At 40.8% G+C, this 25,246-nt stretch overlaps 1 protein-coding gene across 1 annotated transcript in view; it reads right to left on the bottom strand.

The window, feature by feature from the left end:
• Positions 1 to 321: 321 nt before the first annotated feature.
• The window catches only part of Ccdc68 (coiled-coil domain containing 68), a 57,042-nt gene continuing 32,117 nt past the window's right edge, over positions 322 to 25,246 (bottom strand). The window contains exons 9-11 of the mRNA XM_028864701.2: positions 24,654 to 24,737; positions 18,052 to 18,128; positions 322 to 1,209 (exon numbers count right to left, since the gene is read on the bottom strand). Coding sequence (XP_028720534.1) covers positions 1,152 to 1,209; positions 18,052 to 18,128; positions 24,654 to 24,737 — 219 coding nt within the window. The 3' untranslated portion in view covers positions 322 to 1,151. The remainder of the gene's footprint in view (positions 1,210 to 18,051; positions 18,129 to 24,653; positions 24,738 to 25,246) is intronic.

Here is a 25,246-nt window from a genome sequence, read left to right as displayed (position 1 = left end):
ACCCAGTATCTCTCTGTTTCTCCAACTGAAGCATGGTCTGCTTTCCTGAAAGTCAGTATTTCTACAATTAGAGTTTGTTTTAACTCATAGTACTCAGAAACCTCACCTTAAATGAAGGCAGGCATCAGAATTTGAGTACACTGTCAGAAAAACACCATGTGTAAAGTGGCAATTAATGAGGCAATTCCACGTACTTTATCTGATAGTCAAAAGGGGTTTATTTTGAGTTAATTTACAATAAGCAAAGGCAGTTGGTTACAGGATCCAGGAGAGATGAGGTCCGGTCCAACGAGGTTCTCTGGAGAACTCTGATTTGGTGCGAAGTACCAGCATCCAGCATCCAGGATCACGAGGTAGCCAAGAGAGTGAGCACATACACATTCCAGGTCTTAAGGGATCTCCCCTCAGCCATGGCCCAGGGTGAGGGGCAGATACCTAGCAGTTACAAACATTCCAGATCATGAATTATGATTCTTCCTGGCTGTAGACAGCAACCATTGTTCCACTGAACTGTACTATTTTTATGGAGATATGTGGTAACAGCACTGTGTTCTATCCTTCTACCTAATTATTTTAGATAACATTTATATCAAGAAGAAAATAAGTAACAAAGTAAAATGCACCACTTGTATCATCTATGTCTTTATGTGTGAGGTTTTCCTCTAGCAATTGAACTTCTAAAGAACAATGATATGTGTCATAGTAAGATATTATTACATAAAGGCTAAATTAAAATACATCATTCATTCATACACATTGACATCCTTCTTTTCACATGTACATATAAAAACCACTATCAAAGCTCAAATCTGAAAACCTTAAAAGAGGTGCTTTAGTAAAATATCTTAGTATATGGATCAGGTTTTATTTTATTTTTTAAGTTTAAAGTAGAATTCATCTTCCATCATAGGAAAGTACCTGGTTTCTTAACTTAAGCTTTGAAAATGGGGGGGGGGAGAGTTTCTTCTCTCCATCAGACATTTGTTGAATTGCCTGTAATATCACCTTCCTATAAATTGTATTGATGTACAATAAGTTACATTTAAATAAACATTGGCATGGTGTCGTTTTAACTTGGGAGGTGAAACTGCATTTCAAGGAATAAATAAGATCCTCATAGTCCTCCTCCATCAAAGCTTCATCCAGCCTGTTCACTTCCGTAGCCTGATCAGCATCAGATAGGGAGAAGCACCTTCAGACTTGAATTCACTGCAGAAAAGACAATATACATTATCAGAGCGGCACAAGGTCTAGTCCAGTAATGCAATGACTATGCCATCATCATCCCCACCTCAGCTGCCACCACACTGGGAAATCTGATCTCAGAGATGGCCATTAATGTATCTATTCTGATGGAGTCCCCATGGGAGACAGTGAAATCACATTGGGAAGGCATTTATCATCAGCCATTTCAGCTAGGCTGAGTGGGGGATGAATGAGGAGGCGTGGGAGAAAGCACGAGTTAGAGTCTTTCCACTCAGTGGAACTACACAACAAAGTAAACTGAAGATGAGAAAACTCAGACATCTCTTCCTAAAGTGTGTAGCACTTCTGTGGGTTTCTTGGGGCCTGAAGCTTCTCCATTTCTGAGTGAGTCTAGTATTTAAAACTACACGTTTGTTTCTGCTTATACACATACACACATATGCACACATCTATATATGCATGCATGTGTTTTGTTTTGCATTATGGACCCTTATCTCAAGTAGATCACCTCTTTTATTCAGCACGAGGAACAGCTCTATGCTTTAATAGTTCAGGGGTAAAAAAAATAATCTTGTGGGTATGTAGTGAGATATAGGATAGAACTAGATCTTGGGGGAAACATGATTGATTTGTCCAGACAAGTTTTAAATGTTACCTCCCTTAAATTATAATTCCATTGTATCTTGGAAAATCTAGGCTTAATTTACCAAACCATATTGCAATTACATTTTTAAAACAGCTAGCCAATTCTATTTTGGAAAGGAAGATCAGACTTTATTCCCTCAACACAATAATATCTATTTTTTTAAAAAAAAAATGCAGAATGTCCAGTTTCAACATTTCCGTTAGGAAATTTCTCTTAGTTGACTTTTTTCTAAGTCATAGAAAGAAAACAAACTCTTTAAAAGTGTACTCTTGAAGCTGGGCAATGGGTACAATCCCAGCACTTGGGAGACAGAGGCAGGTGGATCTCTGTGAGTTTGAGGCAAGCCTGGTCTATAAAGTGAGTTTCAAGACATCCAGGGCTGTTATACAGAGAAACCATATCTTGAAAAATCAAGCCAAAACAACAACAAAAAAGTGTCATCTTGAGCTGTTTATTAATTGTAGCTAAAAGCCACCATCAAAGACCATTCTCTCCAGCACACCTCTGTACCAGCCAGATTTGCAGCATTCAATTCAGAAATCATCATAAAGAGAAACAGTCGGTGCTTCCTCCACAAGCCCAAGCTGGTTCTGTTCCCTACAGGGTCCAAGCCACCTAGCTGTGACATGAAGCTCACCAAGTTCTAGAAGGAAACAGTTATGCAAGGCAGGGAATAAAACACTAGCCATCCTCCCTTCTCCAGGAAAGCCCATGTCCTCTTGGAGTGTGTTGTCCCGGCCAGCGGGATCTTCAGCAGAGACCCTAGAAGGCGGAATGGCGAATGAAGGGACAAGAGACACAAAGAATTGACAGCAAGACAGTATTCTGATCAAGCTGCAAAATTTTATTTTTCTCAGGTGGGTTTTATAGTAAGCAGACCAGGAAACTTTCTTTGGGAAAAGATCAGGGGGACTGTTGAGTTGCCAAGCAACCCAACCAAGCAACCTAACCACAAAACATTGTTACTAGTGCTCACTGTAGCAGAAAGATAAGGAAATGTTAAGTTATTTTCTAATAACTCAGAACTTGCCCAGGCATGTCAAAAGTTTCTGGTTAGTGGCTCAATACTGGACAACAGAAACTTAACCGAGGCAGGCAATATGGCATGACTCTTGAAATTGTCCTCGGCATCTCCTCCCTTTATTTTATTATTTTATTTTATTTTATTTTATTTTATTTTATTTTATTTTATTTTATTTTATTTTATTTTATTTTATGAGGGAGTGTGCCCACCTGAATGGTGGTGGACCTTAACCGGCTGGGGGAGACATTGACCTGACTCCTCCTAGAGCCGCTGCAGGCTTGAGAAAAAGGGTACCTTTTGGGGAGGAGAGGGCTTAGGCATTTTTGGTGCCTCTAGATACCAACCTCTATGCAAGTCAAGTTTGTCTCTCAGGGAATCTGAACCAAGGGCTATTAAATCAGCCTTCCCCTGCAGTGCTTGGCCTTGCACCCAGCGGTGTCCATACTGGCTGATGCCAATAAGCATAGGTTCAGACTTTATGCTGCTCCTAAAGGAGAAGAGGACTGAAAAATATCATAGGGATCACATCCTCGATCCAACATTTCGAGCCGATGGTAATGAATCCGTATAGGTTTTGATGTCAGGGAGTCTATTTGTTTTTTGATGAATTGGATTAGCCTGTCAATTATAAAAGGACCCAAAGTTACAAATAACAAGATGCTGACTAATGGTCCTGCAAGAAGCATCAAAAGGGAGAACATGGATGATTTCCACCAATCATCTGCTGCGGCAGAGAATTGCTGCTTATGTAGCTCTAGGCTAAGTTTATGTAGCTTATTTATCTGGGTTTCTACCACTCCAAACTCATTAATATAATAACAACATTCTTCCCTCAGAAAAAGGCATGTCCCACCCTTTTCTGCTGTCAGCAGGTCCAAGGCCCGTCAGTTTTGTAGGGCAACCTGTGCAAGGGAGGTTAACTGCCTCTGGAGGGAGGACAAGGATGCTGCAGAAGCCTCAATTGCTACCTGAAGTTGCTTGGATAGGTGAGCTGTTGTTATGAGGGAATGACCCAGAACTCCTCCGCCAAGCCTGCAGAGACCAGAGAGGTGGCGAGGGAAATTCCGGCCACAAGGGGCAAGAAGACAGCATTTTTTTTTGCTTGGGCTGGGGCAAGTCCCATCCCAAGAACTCCGCAGGGGTCCTGAGCATAAGTTGTGGGACCAGAATGACAGGGAGGCAGAGCATGTCCTGTGGGATAGGGACGGTCAAATTTTTCGATAGAGTGTCATTGCACCAAAAGAAAAAATCCAGGGGGAGCAAAAGGATGATTGGGTAATACGGTCTGGTTGCAAAAAAGAAGGGAAACACTAGAAAAGCAAAAATCAAACTTGGAGCAGCCTGGGTCAAGAAACAAGGGTACTTCAGGGATGGGGTAGAAGCCATGGGAATTGTCAGCAGTGGTGCAATTAAGGATCTGAGGCAGGTGTACCGCTGTCAGGGGAGGACGTCCCAAAGCTGCACATAGGAAGCATGATGAGAGATTCCCAATGCCAGTAACACTGGCAAACATAAGGCCTTCTTAGAGGAGGGAAAGCCAAGAAAATGGAGAAGACGGGGATGATATTTGTGTCATTAAACTTTTTTTTTGTGTGTAAGGATATCATGATGGACCGTAAATTGTACTTGTACATAAGAGCGCCAAATGTAAAGTCTGGAGCTAGGCCATGTGGCAGTTCGGGCCGTATACATGGCTCCTTCTACTGGACTAGTCCATTGTGAGTCCCACGGGTCCCAAACCACTAGGGAATATCCTGTAGATGTCTTATAAAATTTAGGGCCATTCCATTCTCTCTCAATTGCCTGTCCTTTAGCAGGAGGAATGGCATCATGAATTTTGCAGTAAGAATAGGGGCATCCCACACTTTTTTCTTTCAAATAAGTTTTGCAATTGTAAACAGTCTGATCATACAAAAAACAGATAACAGGAGCTACTTTGCGGGGGGCGGGGGGGGGGGGGGCGCGGGGGGGGGGGGGGCACAGGATTATGGAAATCAGTAAAGTTGAGTAAAATGGGATTTTGACATCCTTGCAAGGGGCAATAGGTGACCAAAGGACTGTGTTTTAGCATAATTAGTATAATTTTCAGTCAAATAAAAACACCATGCAAATGGGGGTGTGTTGACCAGTCTCTGGTCCTGATGAGAAGGTACAGTCAGCAGCAAGACCCACAATATCCAGGGAAATTCTCCCAGTTTTTCCTTTATCAGCATCTGTAAAGAAGGAGAATGAAAGGGAAAACCACCTCAGGGGCTATCCTTTTCCCTGGGTGATTGGTTAGAGTTGACTTGTTTAACTAATCTCTTGGAGAGCCAACAAGGGCCTCCCTCTGTTTGGTCATAGATGCATGCTGAACCTCAACCCCAAATCAGGACTGGGTCAGGCCCTTTCCACTGGGCAGTTAAGGGGTATCGCCACATGACCAATGCTTGGTGGCTTTGAGTTTGTGGATGCCAAAAGCGATCCGCTGCAGACCTTTCATTCTTGTCCAAGGTAAGGAAATTAAGGACAAAAAGTGCATGATGTAAAAGATTTTGGGGGTTGCCTCGCATATCATACAGGCTTCCCTTTTTTAATTTTAGAGTCTGATGGGCATGTTTAACGATGTCCTGGCCCTGGAGGTTGTAAGGAATGCCAGTGACATGCTTAATCTGAAGTTGTTGGCAAAAAGATTGACATTTTTTTTTTAGTATGTCCTGGGCCATTATCAGTTTTTATAACTTTAGGCTTTCTTAGGACAGAAAAGCATTGTAAAATATGGGAAATAACATTTTTGGAGGCCTCTCCAGCCTGGAGAGAGGCAAATATAAAACCATTAAAAGTATCAACTGTAACATGTATGTATTTAAGTTTGTCAAATTCAATTAAATGAGTAACATCCATTTGTCAAATTTCATTGGGAACCAAGCCCCGGGGGTTAACTCCCAGATGTTGAACAGGGAGGGAGACAGCACAGTCAGTGAGATTTTTAACAATTTCTCGGACCTGTTTTCGGGTAAGTTTAAACAACAAGCGAAGGGAATGAGCATTTAAATGGTGAAGAGAGTGTGCTTGGGCAGCCTGAGAAAGGGATCCTGCAACAACAGGAAAAGCTAATTGTGTGGCGGCATCAGCCAATGCATTTCCTGTAGATAGAGGACCAGGCAATTTTAAACGGGCCTGTAGATGGCCAATAAAAAGGGGGGCACTGTCTAGCCATAATCCAGGAGTGAAGCTGAAGAAAAAGTGGAGCTGCATTGGTAGAGGGTTTAATAAAGGGAACAGTTTCCAATAAGGGAACAGAATGGGCAACATAAGCACTATCAGTATACAAATTAAAGGGCTGAGAATGAAATAACTGAAAAACTTGAATGACTGCATAAAGTTCAACAAGCTGTGCTGAGGAATATGGGGAGAGGCAGGAGGTAGCCTTTCCATACACAACATAGGTGGCAACTCCATTGGCTGAGCCATCTGTAAATACCAGAGGAGCCTCCCTTATAGATTGTAAGGCAGTTAATTTAGGGAAAACAAGGGATGAATTCTGACAAACTGTAACAAGGGATCATTGGGATAATGGTTATCGATAGCACCAAGGAAGGAGGAGCAGGCAATGGCCACTCATCATTTGTTTGAAGAAGCCAATCTAATAGTTCTTGAGTATAGGGGAAAACTATGGAGTCAGGATCTTTTCTAAAGTATTGGCGACTTGTTTTTTTGTCCTTAATAATTAGCTTGGCCATTAAAGATGCATAAGTGGCCAGCACCTTTGAGGGAGAGGTGGGTAGGTGGACCTAGAGTAGGGGATTCCCTCTTTTTTTACATCTGATGGTTATTTGTTGCCAGAAGACTCCTGTGGGTACATGGGATGTTGCAAAAGCAATATATAACAGGGGGTCAGAATAGGATATCTGGAAAACAGTTTGGTTTTGAATAGCTTTATTGACTAGAGCCAGAGAGGCCTGGGCCTCAGGCGTAAGCTTTCTGGTGGATGAAGGGTTTGAGTCTCCTTTTAGAATCTCATTAAGGGGGACCCAGTTCATCAGTGGTAAGTTTTAAGTAAGGTCTGAGCCATTGAATATCATCTAATAATTTTTGGAAATTGTTTAGGGTTTGAAGATGGGAAGTTCGTAATTGAATCTTTGGGGTTAAGACTCGTTGATAAAGCTCAAAGCCCAGGCAAAGATAGGAATCTGTTAATTGGACTTTGTCAGGGGCAATTTTGAAGTCTCCTTGTTGAAAGGCTATAGGTTAGCTCCTGATAGCACTGGAAAAGTGGCTCTTGATGTTGGCCTGTCAAAAGAATATCCATATAATGGAGAATATAGATGGAAGGCCATTTTACTCTGATGGGATCTATTGCTTGAGCCACAAATTTTTGGCATAGAGTGGGACTATTTTGCCATTCCCTGGGGCAGGACCCTCCATTGGAAACGTGGCATTGGTCCCTGGAAATTAATTTGGAGGACACTAAGAGCAAAATGTGATTTATCCTCAGGGTATAGAGGAATAGTAAAAAAACAATCTTAGAGATCAATAACAATTTTATGGTACCCAGAAGGAATTGCCACCAGAGAGAGCAAGTGCTGTGGATATCGCTCTATATAAATAAAACACCGATGACAAGTGACCAGACAGGAAGTATAGGTGGGACAAGGAGAGAGGAGAATTGGGGAAACAGGAGGAAGGAGGGAGAGACACTGCAGCCACCAACAGGACAAGCAACATGTAAAGACGCCGGTAAGCCACGAGCCACGAGCCACGTGGCAAGATATAGATTTATAGAAATGGATTAATTTAAGATATAAGAACAGTTAGCAAGAAGCCTGCCATGGCCATACAGTTTATAAGTAATATAAGTGTCTGAGTAATTATTTTATACTTGGATTGTTGGACTGTGGGGCTTGGTGGAACCTAAAGAGAAGGCCTCCAGCAACAAAAGGCACCCAACGGCTCAAGTTTCCACCTTAAACCTGAGAATATTTAATAACTAATTCTAAACAGAGCCAAAAACAGGTTCCTGCTTCATGTCTCAAACCAGCAGCTAGATGCCGCAAAACACAGGTTTGAACACTGGCGGGTTCCGTTTGACTGGCAGTATGTCAGGAATGAGGCGTCTGCCAGTGGCACATTACGCTGTGTGGTAGATTTAGTCTTTACTAGTATTTAAAAAAAAGGTTTCTCGGCTACACGCTGCTTTGATAAAAGCGTAGACCCACTATTTCTGAGACTTGATGGCTCACAGAACTGTCGGAAAACGTACCACGGCCATGTTGGGAAGCTGAAGTGGGCGGAGCCAGCAGCCACAGAGCAGTTTCAGTCTTAGAATGCTGCAGTTTAAAGCAATATGAATCACAATAAGACTGATTCGGAAAAAATAGTTTACAATGTGTATAAAATATACATAGGCTTAAAAGAGACAAATAAATAAAAAGAGACAGATAAATTAATATAAAAAGCCACGTAAAGATAAATATTACACAGAGAATCTGGATTGTGTTGTCTTTGGGATTTTTAACTGCAAAAAAAACATTTGATCAAAAAAGATGTTAAATTAAACCAATATGTATATTTTAAAGGTACCTTGACTTCAAAATTTGGATGTAAGGATATGTTGCTTTGGAAAAAAAAGTTCTGTTTTTGTTTCCACAGAAAGTCAGAGGCTATGGATTTGTTACAGATTAAGATACATCAGGTTTCACCAGCCAAGACCACCTGAAAGATCTCCAATGACACCATGGCCCAGATAATCTAACATCCAGAACAGTTTCAAGGCAACTGGCTCACACAATACAGCCTCATGGACTACCCCATAAGCCTAAAATTTTCTTTACATCCCCATAAGATACAGCACCCCCTTCCAGCAGGAAGTAGTAAGAGATGCTACGCCCAAATTCCCAAATATACCAAGCTGGCTTTAGAGGTGGAATTGGCTCACTCCCCCTCTAAACCCAGACATATTGCTTTTAAAAAAAATTGGTTAAGAGATTCTTATGTCCCAAATCAGAAGAGCCCTCTGGTGTGGGACAGAGAAAAACCAATATTTTTATTTAAAACAGGTTGATTGTAAATGCCATCTCTTTCTGAAAAAAGAAAAGGAGATATGATATAGATATATAGGATATAGAGATGATAAGATAAAAGGGTAGATTAATGAACCTACTTTTAAAGAACAACTTGTTTAAAATGTTTTACATTGATATAGATTTTAGTTTATGTTTAAAATGTTGTACATTGGTATAAATTTTAGTTTGATACAAACTTGAAGTTAATTTTGTTATACTGTATATATATTTCTATTCTTGTTTGAGGTATTATGTTTATGTAACTCATTTAAAATTGTAATGGATAATTAAAAAATCGATTAATAATTAGTCATCTATGATAATCATATTTATAGCCATGTTAGTTAAGTCTTCTAGGTATACATAGATATATTTCGGATAGATAGGTAGTCTTTAAACACTTCAAAGACCTACAGAATATGGCATTTAAAATGTTTTAAAAATTTAGACATTCTGGACAGTGAGACATGTATACTCCTGACAACACTAGATTTACTTCGGAGAGGAGGATGGGCATTGAAGACACTCCATATGGAGTTTATCTTCACCTTGGCAAAGATAGCCATTCGGGCAAGAAACTGTTCTTGCCTAGACTGCTTGATCAACTGGACATGCAAGACCCATGGAAGGATGACCACTGAACTTTGCTTGACAAGATGGTCCTTCAGGTTCCTGTTTTGCAGAAAAAACTGCCAGACATTCTACAGGACACTGAAAAAAAAAAATGACAGGAGACTCTACCCCTGTGAGCTAAAGACAGATGCCCCAACTTTACAAAGGAACATTAGGTGACTGTCCAGGCTATCAGCTGTCTCTGTCTACCCTGCAAGACTCCCGAAAGTTACACACATCCTTCTCCCATTTCTCAGGTAATATTATATCCTTCTAAGGTCTTTGATGTGGTTAAAGACTAGATGTAATTTCCTCAGTTATGATAAAAGATAAGTTAGATATAAAACCTTAAACTCACAAATATAAGATAGATAGGACATCTTTAATATTGTAACTGTAATTCTTGCTCGATAATTGTTTTGTTATATGTAATTTTACCATGTTAAAGTTAAAACCTTCCTTTTTAAAAAAAGAAGAAAGGGGAAATGCTGTGGATATCACTCTATATAAATAAAACACTGATGGCCAGTGACCAGACAGGAAGTATAGGCGGGACAAGGAGAGAGGAGAATTGGGGAAACAGGAAGGAGAGGAGACACTGCAGCCACCAACAGGAGAAGCAACATGTAAAGACACCGGTAAGCCACGAGTCACGAGCCACGAGCTCACGTGGCAAGGTATAGATTTATAGAAATGGATTAATTTAAGATATAAGAACAGTTAGCAAGAAGCCTGCCACGGCCATACAGTTTATAAGTAATATAAGAGTCTGAGTGATTATTTTATACTTGGATTGTGGACTGCAGGGCTTGGTGGAGCCTGGAGAGAAGCTCTCCAGCAACAGGCAAGCCAGACTGTAAGGCACCCATAGGAGCCATGACCTTTTTATGGCCCTAAGATCTTGTAATAATCTCTATTTTTTTTATTTTTTTAATAACAAAAATAGGTGTATTCCCTGGGGAGTTTGTTGGTTCGATATGACCTGCGGCAAGTTGTTCCTGTACTAACTCCATAGCAGCCGCAACCTTTTTTTTTTTTTTTTTTTTTTTTTTTTTAAAGCCATTGATCAACCCAAACAGGATCATTTGTATTCCAGGTAATTTTATCTGTATGGGGTACAGGAATGTCAATGGCCATTAGGATAAATTTTGAGAAGACCCTAATCCAGCCCTATCATTTTTAACAGATATTGGGATAGGTGTTTTAATGTTCTGAGAATTTTTTCCTAAGAGCTTGTCAGGAAGGAAACCTTGTTTAAGCATCTGATTGGTGACAGTTTCATTGGGACTGCATATGATGACATTCATTTGGGTAAGAATATCTCAACCCCAGAGATTAACAGGTAGGCCATTGACAACAAAAGGTATAACAGTACCAGAATTGTCTTCTTTATCAGTCCATCTAAGGACTTGTGAACTCAGTTGAGGGTTTGAAGTCTGGCCAATACCTTTAAGATGGGTGTGGGATGTGGTAAGAGGCCACGAAGTAGGCCAATCTCTATGGGATATAACAGTGGTATCAGCTCCTATGTCCAAAATTCCTTGGAAGGTTTTGCCATTAAGCTTGAGAGTTAAGAGGGGCCGGGATTGGGAAATTTGTTGAAACCAATAAACATCGGAGGAACCTGGACCATCCTCGCACCAGGCAAATTTTTTATACTTAAGGTTTGAATGTCAGAGAGGAAGCAATAGGAGTTGGGCAATGCGGGTGCCTGGCTGGATAGTAATCATGCCTGTACTTGTAGAGGCAAGAATCTTAAGTTCTCCAGTAAAATCATTGTCAATAACCCCTGGGAAAATTTGAATCCCTTGAAGGGTGGTGTTAGCTCTTCCAATGATTAGGCCAAAGGTATCGTGAGGTAAGGGGCCATAGACTCCGGAATTTAGGAGCTGAGGGCCCATTCCAGGGTTCAATATTGACTGGGTGGTAGGACAGAGGTCCAGTCCTGCACTCCCTGCGGTTGCTCTCCAGAGATCTGAAATGGATTGGTGGGGTTAGGGAGTGGCTGAGTCTGGGCAGGGGGGGACAAACCTGATAGCCCCTGAGGTTGTCCTCTGGGTGGGGGCCAGGGGTTGGCCCCTCCGGAAGTTTCCCTGCTGTTTAGGAGGTAATGGTTGACCCTGTGCATTTGTTTTGTATCTGCATTCTGAAGCCCAATGTTTGCCCCTGCCGCAGCTGCTCCGGCAGAAAGAAGGATGGGGAGGGCGCTCATTGGGAGCTGCAGGAGGCACAGTGCATTCTCCAGAGAAATGCCCAGGTTGTTTGTAGTTAAAGCAGGTTTTAGGGTCTTTGTTGGCTGCACGGAGGGCAGCTCGGATGGCGAGCCCCATGGCATGGGCGGAGCCAATTCCTGAGCATAGCCTGACATAATCAGAAAGTTCAGACTTAGCGCCATGGGGACGAATGGCAGCCTGACAGGCAGGATTGGGGTTTTTTAAATGCTAGATGTTTTACGAAAGCGCTTTCATTTTCTCCATCGCTGAGAAGCCGCTCAGCAGTGTCATTTAGGTGGCTGACAAAGTCACTATAAGGCTCATCAGGCCCCTGCCGAATCTTTGTCAGGGAGGTGGTAGCTGACCCTTTACGGGGCAAATGTTTCCAGGCTTTTAGACCTATATTTTGAATTTGTATTAATAAGCCTGGAGCAAAGCGGGCTTGAGTTTCATTTTTCTCATAGGGCTGTTCCCCAGGAGCTTTTTAAGAGTCCATCTTTTGGAGGATTTTTTTTTTTTTTTTTTTTTTTGTATTGCGTTGAGCCATCTCCCTACAATTTTCAGTAAAATCAGTTTTCCATAAAACATAATCTCCACCTGAAAGTGTAGCTCTAGTCAGGAAATACCAATCATTAGGTATAAGCCAATGGTCAATCACATTTTCTAAAAGGGCCAAAGTAAAGGGAGCTGTAGGGCCATAATTGGCAACTGCTGCCTTAAGTTTTTAAAGATATTTAAGACTGAGGTGTTTGTATATTTGGGAAGTATCGAGGGCCTCATCCTCAGAGTCGGAGCCCTCAGATCTGTTACATTCATTATCTGAGTGTTTGAATGCTTCACCCTCAGTATCAGGGGGTGATGAGCTTGTAACTCCCGCAGCTGAGTCAGGCTCTTTAGCAGTCTGGCTACGAGTTACTAGGAAGGCATAAAGAGAGTGAGAAGCTTTAGCAGGAGGAACCCTTTTTAGATTTGTTTTTGTGGGCACCTTTTTTGGGCTGTTTTTAGTATCCCCTGGCCTATTTTTAAGGTCTCTTTGGGATTTTAAGGCTAATGTGGTTAATTCTTTATCAACAGCATGGAGTTCTTTTATGAGTTGAAGATGTTTGAGCTTTTGTTGGAGGACCTCCTTGAGGGAGGAAACCTCAGTGAGGAGAAGGCTCTTGGCTCTTTGTAACAGGGCAGAGGTTTCCTCATCCTCAATAATGGGTACACAAAAGGGTGAAGCAGAGGCCATCACACCCTGTGATGGAAACTGGTAGGGAGGGGGTTTAAAAGGAGAAAGTTTGGTGGTGGGCATGTTTGAGGAGGAGGGCCAATCAGCATTATTATACTTGGCAACTTCTTCCTCTAAGGAGGCTTCCTCCTCTGGGGTTAAATCATCATCAACATTTTTGAGGGAAGGGTATACATCCTGTGAGGAAAAGGGGGGAGGAGGGTGGTTGTTCTGGGGGGGGGGTGACGGGGCAGCCCGAACAATTTTAGACATGGGTGGTTCAGGAATATTAATACTAACAGAATGACAGACAGTGGGTGGACAGAAGGACTCTTTTAAGGCTTTTTCTCCCTCCTTAATTAATTTTTTGAACAGCAGGGGAATGATTATAAGTTTTTAAGACATCATTAATTAAATTCCAGTATGAAAAGGTTTGGACAGGTATTGGAGTAATTATTTTGGCCACTCCACGTAGTTAAAAGGATATTTATTTAATGGCATAACTCACAAATTAAGTGAAAAGTAAGTCGCAGGGTCTGGGGAAGGTGTATCGCAGTCCAGCAGTGTTCTCTGGAGCTCTGCACAGTCCACCTTCACCATTCAGCATCCTGGCACAGAGAGAGCGCACAGAGAGAGCGCTGCCCATCCTGCTCTGGGTCTCCAGGCACCTCCCTCGCCCGCCTCGTAGGCGTGACAGTTGCCAGAGTCTCAATGGGTTGGAACTTCAGATCCAAGCTGGAATGACTACCACTACATCTCCCTCTTTTGTCTAAATAAGAAGTTCTAAACTAATACAAGACTATATACAAAGGAATGGTTATCAAATATTGTCCAGAAATAATGAGGGATAATGACCTAGATAAGATGTAACTACAACCAATGCAAACAATATCAAGCAAGAAACACATACTAAAATCCAGAGAAGTATAGAGCATAGGTAAATGGCATGTTATAAAGATCATTCAGAGGTGTCCTATCCTAAAGAACCTGAATCTAATACTTAATATGTTCTATCTATATATATTATATAAGTTGTAACTATAACTGCTAGTCTTCAGTCCCATCAAAGACCTGAGAAGGAACATAATGGTACCTGAGAAATGGTAGATGGATGCAAGCAACTTTCGGGAATCTTGCAAGAGTAGACCAAGGCAGCTGGCAGTCTGGACAGTCACCTAATGTTTCTCAGCATTGTTGGTGCATTCAAATTGGCTACAGGCCTAGAGTATCTGACAGACCATTTTCAGAATCAGGATTTCTGAAAGACCATCTTACCCTGTCTTGGCAGAGTACAGTGGTCGCTTTCCTTGTGTCCTGCTTGTCCAGAAAGGACAGCATTGCATTTGTACTGTCAACCATCAAGGCAAGGGCAGTTCTTTGCCCAGTAGGCCATTTTGTGCCCAAAAGACAAACTTCCAAATGGAAATGTCTTAGAAGCCCAACATTCTCTCGGGATCAATTGGTGCAGCCAGGAGCAATTGTGTCTCACGTCAACAGAATTCTAAGTTATTTAAATGCCATATTCTCTAGGTCTATGAAGTGTTTGAAGATTACCTGTCCATCTGACCTATGTATCTCTAAATCTGGATAACCTAACTAACGTAACTATAGAGATGACAGGCATAGGCAACTGTAAATCTGTAAGTCTTATCTACCGAAATAACCTAAGGACTAAGGCTTCACGTAAACAAGGTAAACAGTCTATAAGCAAATGTATGGTAAAGAATGATGACTTCAAAATTGTGACAATACACAAGATATTTATAACAGAGGTAGGAATATATAGTGCAATATGCAATATGACAATAATCTTAAATATATATCAATATACTGAATATCCTAAACAGAAGTTGAACATATATAAAGTATGACAGATATAAATTTACATTTGTATCAATATAAAAATGTTTCAAATAAGAGTAGAAATATATGTACATTATAACAAATATAGTTCTGTATTTGTATCAATATACAAATTATCTTAAACAGGAGTATAAAAATAGTTTACATTTGTACCAACATATAAGAATCTATAACAGTACAAATTACAGTGCAAATTATCTAACATTGCTATTTTACTAAATTTGTTTACTAGTATATACAATGATTTACCATCATATCTTATACCTATCCGTTCCATTTCTTCTCCCCCCCCTTTTTTTTTTACAATACTGAGTCTAATATTTTCTTCCACCCCAACCCTATAACCATCATCCATAACCCTGAGAATTATGAAACCTAAGGGAGAAGGGGCGTCGTTTTCTTAGAATTGCTTCCTGCCGTTTAGGGGGTGATGTTATCTCTGTTGGGTATGTGAGAAAGCTCAGATAGTTAAATCTCAGTTAGACTAACTGTAGGTTCTACAGCAAGTTTTAGAGTAATGGGTAAGATTGTCTGAAATTCTGGCAAGAAGTGTAGTATGATGATGATTACCATGGCATCATTCTGGATTGGGTAGAGTTGTTGTTGTTGGGGCCCCATCTTCCTTCTGGAGACTTCTGAGACTGCTATTGGAAAAACTTACTTGTTATCAAAAATGGGAGGTTTGGATTTAAAGAGGACATAGCATGTAAGAAAGGATTCTGAGAAATCAAGAGTAAGCATGGAGAGAATTAGAATTTAGAAGACAATGGTCCCTTTTTATTGGTTTCCTTCTGTCTTACACCAGAGGGCTCTTCTAATATGGGACTGAAGAATCTCTCAAACTTTTCTTTTAGCAATATGCTTGGGTTTAGAGAAGGAGTGAGCCAATTCCATCTCCAAAGCCAGCTAGGCTTATAATTGAATTGGAACCACAACTTTTCTAGATGGCATAACTCACAAATTAAGTAATAGGTAGGTCGCAGGGTCTGGGGAAGGTATATCGCAATCCAGCGGTGTTCTCCGGAGCTCTGCTCAGTCAACCTTCACCGTTCAGCATCCTGGCACAGAGAGAGCGCACAGAGAGAGCGCTGGTCCATCCAACTCTCGGGTCTCCAGGTGCCTCCCCTCGCCCTGCCTCATAGGTGTGACAGTTGCCAGAGTCTCAATGGGGGTTGGAACTTCCAGATCCAAGCTGGAATGGCTACCCACTACAGACAGGGACCTTTTTAGGACCAAAGGTCTGGTAAAAATCATTTAAACAGTCACCAACCTGTCTCCAGCGTTTTTCATCTATGATTCTTTCTTGGGGAAACCAAGGACAGACATCTCCAATACAGTCAAGAAAAATTTTTTAAGTCTTTCTTTTTAACCCTAATTCCTCGTGTCTTGAGAGACTGTTTCAGTCCGGAAATAAACAAATCCTGTTTAATAAATGCTTGTCCCATGGTAAACTTACCTTGCGTTGTTACGTTAAAACTTCTCCGGATCTGACTCACAGCCAGGTGTTTAAGTGGCGATCACTGACCGGACCTTCCCTCGTGGAGCCGTCTTCAGATCTGACTTACGGCCAGGCGTTTCTGTGGTGATCACTGCCGGGACCTTTGCTTGTGGAGCCATCTTCAGATCTGACTCACGGCCGGGCATTTCCGTGGCGATCACTGACCGGACCTTCGCTTGTGGAGCTGTCTTCCACGATGGTCCAACTCTTAGGCAGGCCTGCCTTGGTCTGTGATGACATTCATTACTGCTCCACATCCCAGAGCCCCACATTGGGCGCCAGTTTTCCTGCCAGCAGGATCTTCAGCAGAGACCCTAGAAGGCGGAATGGCGAATGAAGGGACAAGAGACACAAAGAATTGACAGCAAGACAGTATTCTTATCAAGCTGCAAAATTTTATTTTCTCAGGTGGGTTTTATAGTAAGCAGACCAGGAAACTTTGTTTGGGAAAAGATCAGGGGACTGTTGAGTTGCCAAGCAACCCAACCAAGCAACCTAACCACAAAACATTGTTACTAGTGGTCACTGTAGCAGAAAGATAAGGAAATGTTAAGTTATTTTCTGATAACTCAAAATTTGTCCAGGCATGTCAAAAGTTTCTGGTTAATGGCTCAATACTAGACAACAAAAACTTAACTCAGACAGGCAATATGACATGACTCTTGAAATTGTCCTCAGCAAGAGTGCCTCTAGGGCTTCCTTTCTTTGGAGAAGTTGCACTGCTAGTGACCAGCAAGTTTGAGAATTTAGCACCTGGAGATCTGAGAGGACTTGATTCAGAGTAGTTTCATCTCCACTCTCTAATTATGTACATCATTAGCAAACTGAATCATTGTCGCCAGGAGTTTTAAAGAGAGAGATGAATCTGTCTGAATTTCTAGACTGATGTTAATCATAGTGAGCCTGATTTTTCCACCTCAGGCCTTGTGCCCAAGAGTCTAAGAAAATGAGATTCTTCCCTGCAGGGAGCAGACAGTGGAATTCAAAAGCAGCTAGAACAGGAAGTTTTTAATCACTTTTTAAACGATTCGTGTAATTACAGGCTATGCTTTCTCTTAAGTGATCATTTCCTAAAGCTTATGGAAATGAGGTTCGAGCCCAGATTCAAATTCTGAATCAGCCAACAACAATAAATATCATACACAAAGAAATGTGTCTGGTTTTAAGTATCATTTTGATTGCTTTCTTGGGTCATCACCCCTGCTTGAAATCATCCATTTGGAGCTGGTTGTTGCTGAAGTTACATGTTCTTAGGAGTATAAAAAAAAAAGAAAAAGAAATAGGAGGACTTGGTGGTTTTCTGGGAATATTTACAATCTATTTGATTGAGGAGTGACAAGAAAATTTTAGTAAGTACTAACAACTCGTGATTAGAACATCCATTAATGGCACAAAGAACAGAGCAGCTGAGGAAGAAGGAGAATGCAGGAAAAGTATGTACACTATTTGAAAAACGTGCTAAAGTTAAGGTTGGCCTTGGTTTAAGGCAAAGAGGTGGGAAAGATATACAACGTATGCACTTACTTAGTAAGTGCTAATATATCCAATTTCAAGTAGGCAGTAGTGGATAAAATGAACAATTCTGATCAGTGTTTGGGCAGTAGGTGGTGTGGTGGTTAATCTTCATCACAAACCTGATGGATTTAGAGTAACTTAGGAGACACACTTCTGAGGATGTCTCTCAAGACACAATTTAAGGTGGAAGATGGGGCTGAGGGGAACAAGGTCTTACCCTGTAGAAACAGCCTTAGATAGTGATGTCTTAGGAGTGTCAGTCCAACGTGCCACCTTGGTTTTCAGTTCCTTATTCTAAAAGTGGAAAGCAAAAGGCAGAGAGGTCAGACAGCAAACCTGCATATTGCCTACATCTTCAATGCCTCATCTCTACTCCCCGTCTGCCTCACACCAACTGAGTAAGTTTGCTGTGCTTATTTTATTAGAATCAAGGAAGACAATATTAAATCCACCCTGAAAAGTACACAATGCATCAAGGGGCTAAAATATACTCTGCAATTCATCTTTCCCAACTATTTGAGTTTACAGAGATTTCTTTACATGGGCAAATGAAAATAATCTTAGAGATACACATGATGCTGATTACATAATTATCTTTTTGATGCAACCACTTGATTATAAACTCTGTGAAAATAGGTTCAGTCTCTCCTTAATAGTTCATGGTGTCTTCATCTTCAAGTTTCTCCTTGAAAGTTGATATTCTTCATATCTATACTCCTGATAAAGATATCAGTCTTACCTCTATTATATAAGTATTATAATAAACAAAAAATCATATGATCACATCTTCAATCTATTTGATAGGTATTATTATATAATTACATAACTCTAGGAGACAATACAACACCTGACAGTAGGTAAGAGAAGATGTTACCAGGTATGATTTCCAGTAGTGTCAGTCACCATCTGTGTACTGTCATTTGGCTTACTTAGCTTCTGTCATGTCTAATTTTGTCATCTTTATAGCAGATACCCCACAGAAGCACTTTCTTTCCAGGTTTGAAATGACATAAAGGTATAAAAATTACTCATTCAGACAGTCTCCATCACAGGTGTTAAGTCTTATAGACAACTAGTTGTTATAATAGTCTACTTAGCATTTTCATCATGAAAAGATAATGTTCTGCTATGCTATCCAGCTTTCAGGGTGGATTTGACTATCTATTGTCTATATTCTAAGATAATGACTGCAGCAAACTTACTCCTAGCGAGACTGAAAGGTTCCGGTATAATCGTTTCACATATCTGGAACATGGAACTTTAAAAAGTGAAAGATCACCACCCATGTTGAGTTGCCACTTGGCTGCAATGACAGGTCAGATGTCATTAAACTCAAGATTTTTCTAATCATACACATCTACAGAATTGAGCCCTACCCAGGGAGATAATTCCTTTCTAAGATGTCATATACTACCAAACAAAAAAATCCATTGCCAGGTATGGGTTACATCTTTTCCAGCTGTTGGTCACTAGTATACCGCAGACCTCCCCCTCCAAAAAATTGCAGCCATTGGTATTGCTCCTGGTAACTCTCCAGAACTTGGTGGTAAGATCCTATTCCTGAAGACACCATATACCCAAGTTATAGAACATGGAGAATCCTAGAAATGATGACCTGGAAGCTTCATTCCTACTGCTTACTTTTCATGTGCTGGAAGGTGTTCTGTACTCCACTGAGGAAGAAAGCAAGTCAAGAGTTTTCCTTAGTTATGAACCTTGGAGGCTATAATAACAACTGTCTTGATAAGATATGCTCATTGGTGTAATAGTGGCATAAATGTTACAGGAGCAACCAGCCAGCTTCTGAATGGATTTAAAGTCCACTCCACAAGACGAAACTCATGCCTAATACTGTTAACTGGGGCAAGAACCCATGGATCACTAGGTCATAGGTCCCAAAGGAAAATGTCCTACTATTACTCTGCTAAATGAGCATAGTATTAAACTTCTCCCTATTTGACATTACATCCATAGATTAGTACATCTCTCCATCATCATCAAAGAAGCTTGTTTTTGCAATAGATAGTGATTAACAGACTCATACCTAGTCAAAGTGCAGACAATAAGAGACTGTGGAGTGCTCAGCCCTAAATGGGGCATCTAACTCATACCTCTTTCCCTCATGGCTCAGAGATAATCACAGAAAGGGATGAAGAAAAATTCTAAGAGCCAGAGGCAGTGGACGACTGATATGTTTTCTAGACACGACAAGGACATTGTACATATAAACTCACAGTGGCTCTGACTGTATGCATAATACCTTCATAAGATCAAGCCAATCAAAATACCAACATGGATTCAAATCCATGGAGGGGCCCATGAAGTCCTACCTCCAGCTGAGGAGCTATTGACTACTAGTGACTGATGGGAGAGGGATGCTGACAGTTTTCTTTAGGGATGTGACCCCGTTATATCTTGTTTATGCTCCCATGACTGATCCTACAGCCATGCTCATACTAATAGCACTAAGTGGCCTCAGTGGGTTTAAAAAAGAGCACAGGAAGTTGGTAGAGAAAAGTGGGAGGGGTATTGAAAGAGTTAGAAGGGAAGGAGGGAGAGTGGATTTAAACAGAACATATGATGTGCCTGTATGAAAGGTCCAAAGGATTTTAAAGTGTCTGGGACTTACACAGAGCTAGGTGAAATAATGATAGCAGAGGCTGTTCTTTTCAAATCATATGATTAAGTTTAAAGAATTTCTGAGATGGTACATATTGGTTCAGAAATGCCACTGATTTGGAGAAATCCAACACCAAAATGTAAAGTTTTGAGAAACAGACATTAGATTTTTGATAGAAATCTATCAAAAAGAAATCTATCAGTAAGAAAATTAATGAATACCAGCATATAAGACTTTTATCAGGCATTTTATATCTATTACTTTTCTTCATTTGACTGACTCAGCTCTAGACAACATGAGAATTAGGTATTAAAAGATTCTGCATAATAGAGAACAGATTATATATAATTAATATGCATATTATTTATTAACAGAATAAAACTAAATAAACTCAAATTGGCAAAGTAGCTGCTTTGGGTAAACAATAGGTAGTGCATGCAGCCTTCATATCCAGCTCTGGTATGTGGGCAGGCTGTTTGACTCCACGGCCCTTTTTCTTTTCCTGGCAAGGTATTATTTTTCTGCGTGACCACAAGATTTAGCTCAGCCTCCTTATTTTGAAAGTGAATAACCAGTGATTGCAAGAGATACAGACACTTAGGGGTGTCTAAAAGGAGTTCAAGTATGGTAAAAGTGTAACTAGAAAAAAATCAACGGTCGACTGAACTAACCATTGAGTCTTATTACCGCCCCCCCACCCCAGTAATCCACTACCTGTCACATATACAACACTCAACCAATAGCAGGAGCATATGAAGAAGCCAAAGAAAACATTGAAAACTTCTCTTACAATGTGTAGAAAATAAACATACATTTTTAAAGTAAATATGCATTTTAAGTAAAACAGGGAAAATTATGGCTGTGGTTCCTACCATGTAAGCCTGGGGTCATCAACATCACCTGGGAACTTGTGGGCTCTATAAAGTCTTCATCCCCAAGGTCACCTGGAATCAGTACCCATATGCCTGCTGATGAATATGATAAAACTCAGCAGGTCCTTTATGTGTTGGTCAACTTTTAGAAGTAGTAGACTAAGAGTGAATCACTGTCTCCAGCATTCATTCAAACTATGAGGAGAGCTTTAAGAAGGAAAATATGGCCAGCATCACTAGACACTATTTCACTGTAATCTCAAGAGTTAAGCATATACATCTCATCCAGAAGATATATTTCCGATATGAGAAACTAATAATAAAACAATGTCTTCCTATTATGAGACAAATCTAACGTATGCACACAATGAGTGTAGGCTCATACCTTAGGCCAAGATTGTGACTGAGGAAAGTCCCCATGTTCAGTACTTCATACACCAAAGCAGTTGGCAACTCAGTGTCACACCGCCATTGGCTGAGTGTGGTGGTTGGAATGTGAATGGTCCCTATAGGCTACATTTGAATGTTTGGTTCCCAGTTGGTGGACTATTTAGGAAGGATAGAAGGTGTGGCCTTTTGGGAAGAGGTGTGTCACTGAGGGTGGACTTTGAGGTTTCAAAAGCCCATGCGTGGCCCAATCTCACTCTCTGCCTTCTGCCCACAGATCAGGATGTAAGCTCTCAGCTACTATGCACCATGCGAGCCTTCCTGCCTGACACCACATTCCTCACCCCTATGATGAGCATGGAGTCACCCTGTAAACAAGACCCCCAGTTAGATGCTTTCTTTAAAGCTGGGCATGGTGTCTCTTCACAGGAGAACAGTAACCAAGACCCCGGGCAACTTTAAACAGATTTCTTACCTTCTCTAAATTTCCTTTCATTGCTTTTAAGATATAATAAGCAAATAAATAAATGAAAACTTTCCCCTGGAGTAACTTGGATGAGTAAAGAGAGTGAGGTGCTTAGGATGACTAAAGAAGATAAGAATTGTCTCTAGTATAGCTGATAAGAGGATACTGTTGGGGTTGGGGTTGGGAATTTAACTCAGTGGTAGAGCGCTTGCTAGGCAAGCGCATGGCCCTGGGTTCGGTCCTCAGCTCAAAAAAAAAAAAAAAGATGATACTGTCTACACAGCTTATAAAGTCAGTGTGTTTAGAAGGGTTACTTACTTAGAAGGGGACTCTGTGTGTGTGTGTGTGTGTGTGTGTGTGTGTGTGTGTGTGTGTGTGTGTGAGAGAGAGAGAGAGAGAGAGAGAGAGAGAGAGAGAGAGAGAGAGAGAGGCTCAGCCAATGCAATCATAGCATCAGTTTCATAGTCAGCAGCAGGTTTATAGTTTATTTCCTAGCTGGTACACTCTGGTATGTTTCATCCATGTTAGGAGCTTTGTAAGGAAGAATGCACTAGGCATAAGCTTGGAAATGGCTCACCGTAGCCCATTGCTCACTATGTTTAGACACCTCATCAAACATCCCCCACTCTGAGATGCCCTCTCTGACCTGATCCTCTCTCTCTCACTCCTCAGGCTGTCCTCTCATCCCTTGCAGCACTTAGTACTTCTGAAGATTATTTGTTTATTCCCTAAGTCCTCAATTGAAATGTAAACTAGATGAAGCCGAGCAAAGCCTGACCCAATTGTTGCACACAAATACACAAAAATGTCTTGTTGAATAAATGAATTAAGCTAATGTAGCTGAGCTGGCAGAGTGTCTGGCACGCACGAAGCCTTGATTTCCACCTCAAGCAGATTATAAATCTTCGACAGGCCTAAAATCTCAACACTCCGGAGGAGGTGGCAGAAGGAGCATCAGAAATCCAAGGTCATTCTTGGCTGTGTAGTAAGTTCAAGGTCAGTTGATTAATAAGGCTCGGGCTTTTAAAGCTCCAAGGAAATGATTACCCTACTGACAAGGAAAGCATTTATCTACTGAAGAAAATAAATTGGAGACCATAAAGACACTTACTAGATAATTCCAAGCCTTGTCTACAAATGAAAACAAAAAGCACTCCCTGGGGATCAGCTATACTCAGAAAAATCTAGGAACACACTAAAAGGGTATTGTCACATCATTGTGAAGAGTCTGTAGCCAACTGACATGTTTCCCTGAGGGGCAGCACAGGTCTGATTATGTCCCCACTCACTGGGGTGTCAACAATCCTGGCTGAAACTGGAATATAAAGGCAAATGACATGGAAAGAGACACACTTTCCCAGGTCTACTACTGGACCTCAGAGACAACTAAATCATTGCACAGAATCTAGGAAAAATTAAAATGAACTCATTGAATAACAAAAATCTTTCCCATACTTCCTGTGAGGCAGATGGGATCTACCAAGAAAAGCCAGGAAGGGGTTTACAGTAGAGAAAAGGAGTGGATTGGAACATCTTATCACAGGAAATTAAAATACGTTGTCTCTGTTTTTTTTGTTGTTGTTGTTGTTGTTTGTTTGTTTGTTTGTTTTGACTTTTTAAATATTTACAACAACATTTAATTTAAAAATCATTGTCCATAATGAATTGTTAAGTTAAAACTAACAAAAGTAGAATTTAATACAACTGTAAAATTACTTGAAGTTTTTTAAAAGTCAGTTCTTTCTACAACTGCCACATGGGAAGCTCTTGATTTTACAGTCACGGAGAATCTTCTATTGGGAAGGAAAACCAACTCACACCATTTTTACAACCAACTCCAGAAAAGCCTCTCATTTTACACTGAGTTTTCAAAACACTGAAAGGCATGATGATTTCAGCAGACTTTGAGATGCAATTAAGCCCGGAGGCAAAGCTGAGAAGCCAGCATGATATGGATGAAGAAAAGTAGAAAGAAAAGGACGTCACAGGCCAGAAAAATGTGTGGGAACAAGGAGTCAAGAATCCTCATCATCTGGCTAGAGAAAATTTGCACAAGGGCAGCCTTAACCAAGCCTCCAGTCCAAGATCATCACCTGTTTTACCAATACAGTGAGCATCCAGAGAAAATGTGGGTGAACCTTTAACGTTTCTTTAGTTTGTAAAGCCAATAATAAAAAGTTTGTTCAATAATAAATGGCCACAATTTAATAACTATTGAAAGTAGGTTATAATTTCTCATGCATAGTAGATACATGTACACTACAGATACATGCATACACACCAGGGTACATGTGCTTGTATACAGACACTCGGACATAGTCAAATGCAATCACACAGAGACACAATCAAAGTCACACAGGCACACAAGCATGCACAAGCGTATACACACGTGGAAGTACATCACTTACCTGCAGGCACACACATACCCCGGCATGTACCGACACTGAAACATACAACACAGGTTCTCTTCTTACCTGAGATTCAAGGATGTAGACCTTTTCTTTCAAATTTTCAATTTTTTTATCTTGTTCCTTTAAAGTATTTTTTAATCCTTCCATCTAAGAATGAGGAAGAACAAATGGGAAATCCTGTCAGACCATGGGGAATAGCTATATAAATCAAGAATTATACAGCTTTTTGTGGTCAGATGATAAAAAAACACAATCCCAAAGCATGATCAGAGCCAGCAGGCCACTTAAGATCACAAGCCAAATTGCCACCCAGGGAGTTAAGGACCAAATGGTGCCACCCTCCATTTTCATCTCTAGGAGAGCCTACCTACAGAAAAGCCAACAGGTGCCTAGGTGGGGGAAGGCTACAGTGTGTACCGTGTACATGTACCTCATCCTGCAGAACTGGCTGAGGAACAAAGTGCAGGCGATTTCCTGCATTCAAACACCCCCTAGAGTCACTGCTTATGAGGATATGAAGGTCTAACAGTCAAGTCTGGCTGTATCTAGAATCCTAGCTACCCAGGAAGCTGAGGCAAGAAGATTTTTGAAACAAGGCCAGACTACCTTGGTCAATTAAGCAAAACCCTATCGCAAATACAATGTATAAAATAGGG

This window comes from Peromyscus leucopus, chromosome 19, assembly GCF_004664715.2.
Source record: "Peromyscus leucopus breed LL Stock chromosome 19, UCI_PerLeu_2.1, whole genome shotgun sequence".
NCBI classification, from domain to species: domain Eukaryota; kingdom Metazoa; phylum Chordata; class Mammalia; order Rodentia; family Cricetidae; genus Peromyscus; species Peromyscus leucopus.
The sequence above is the reverse complement of the archived record's forward strand: the minus strand, read 5'-3'. Positions and strand labels throughout refer to the sequence as shown.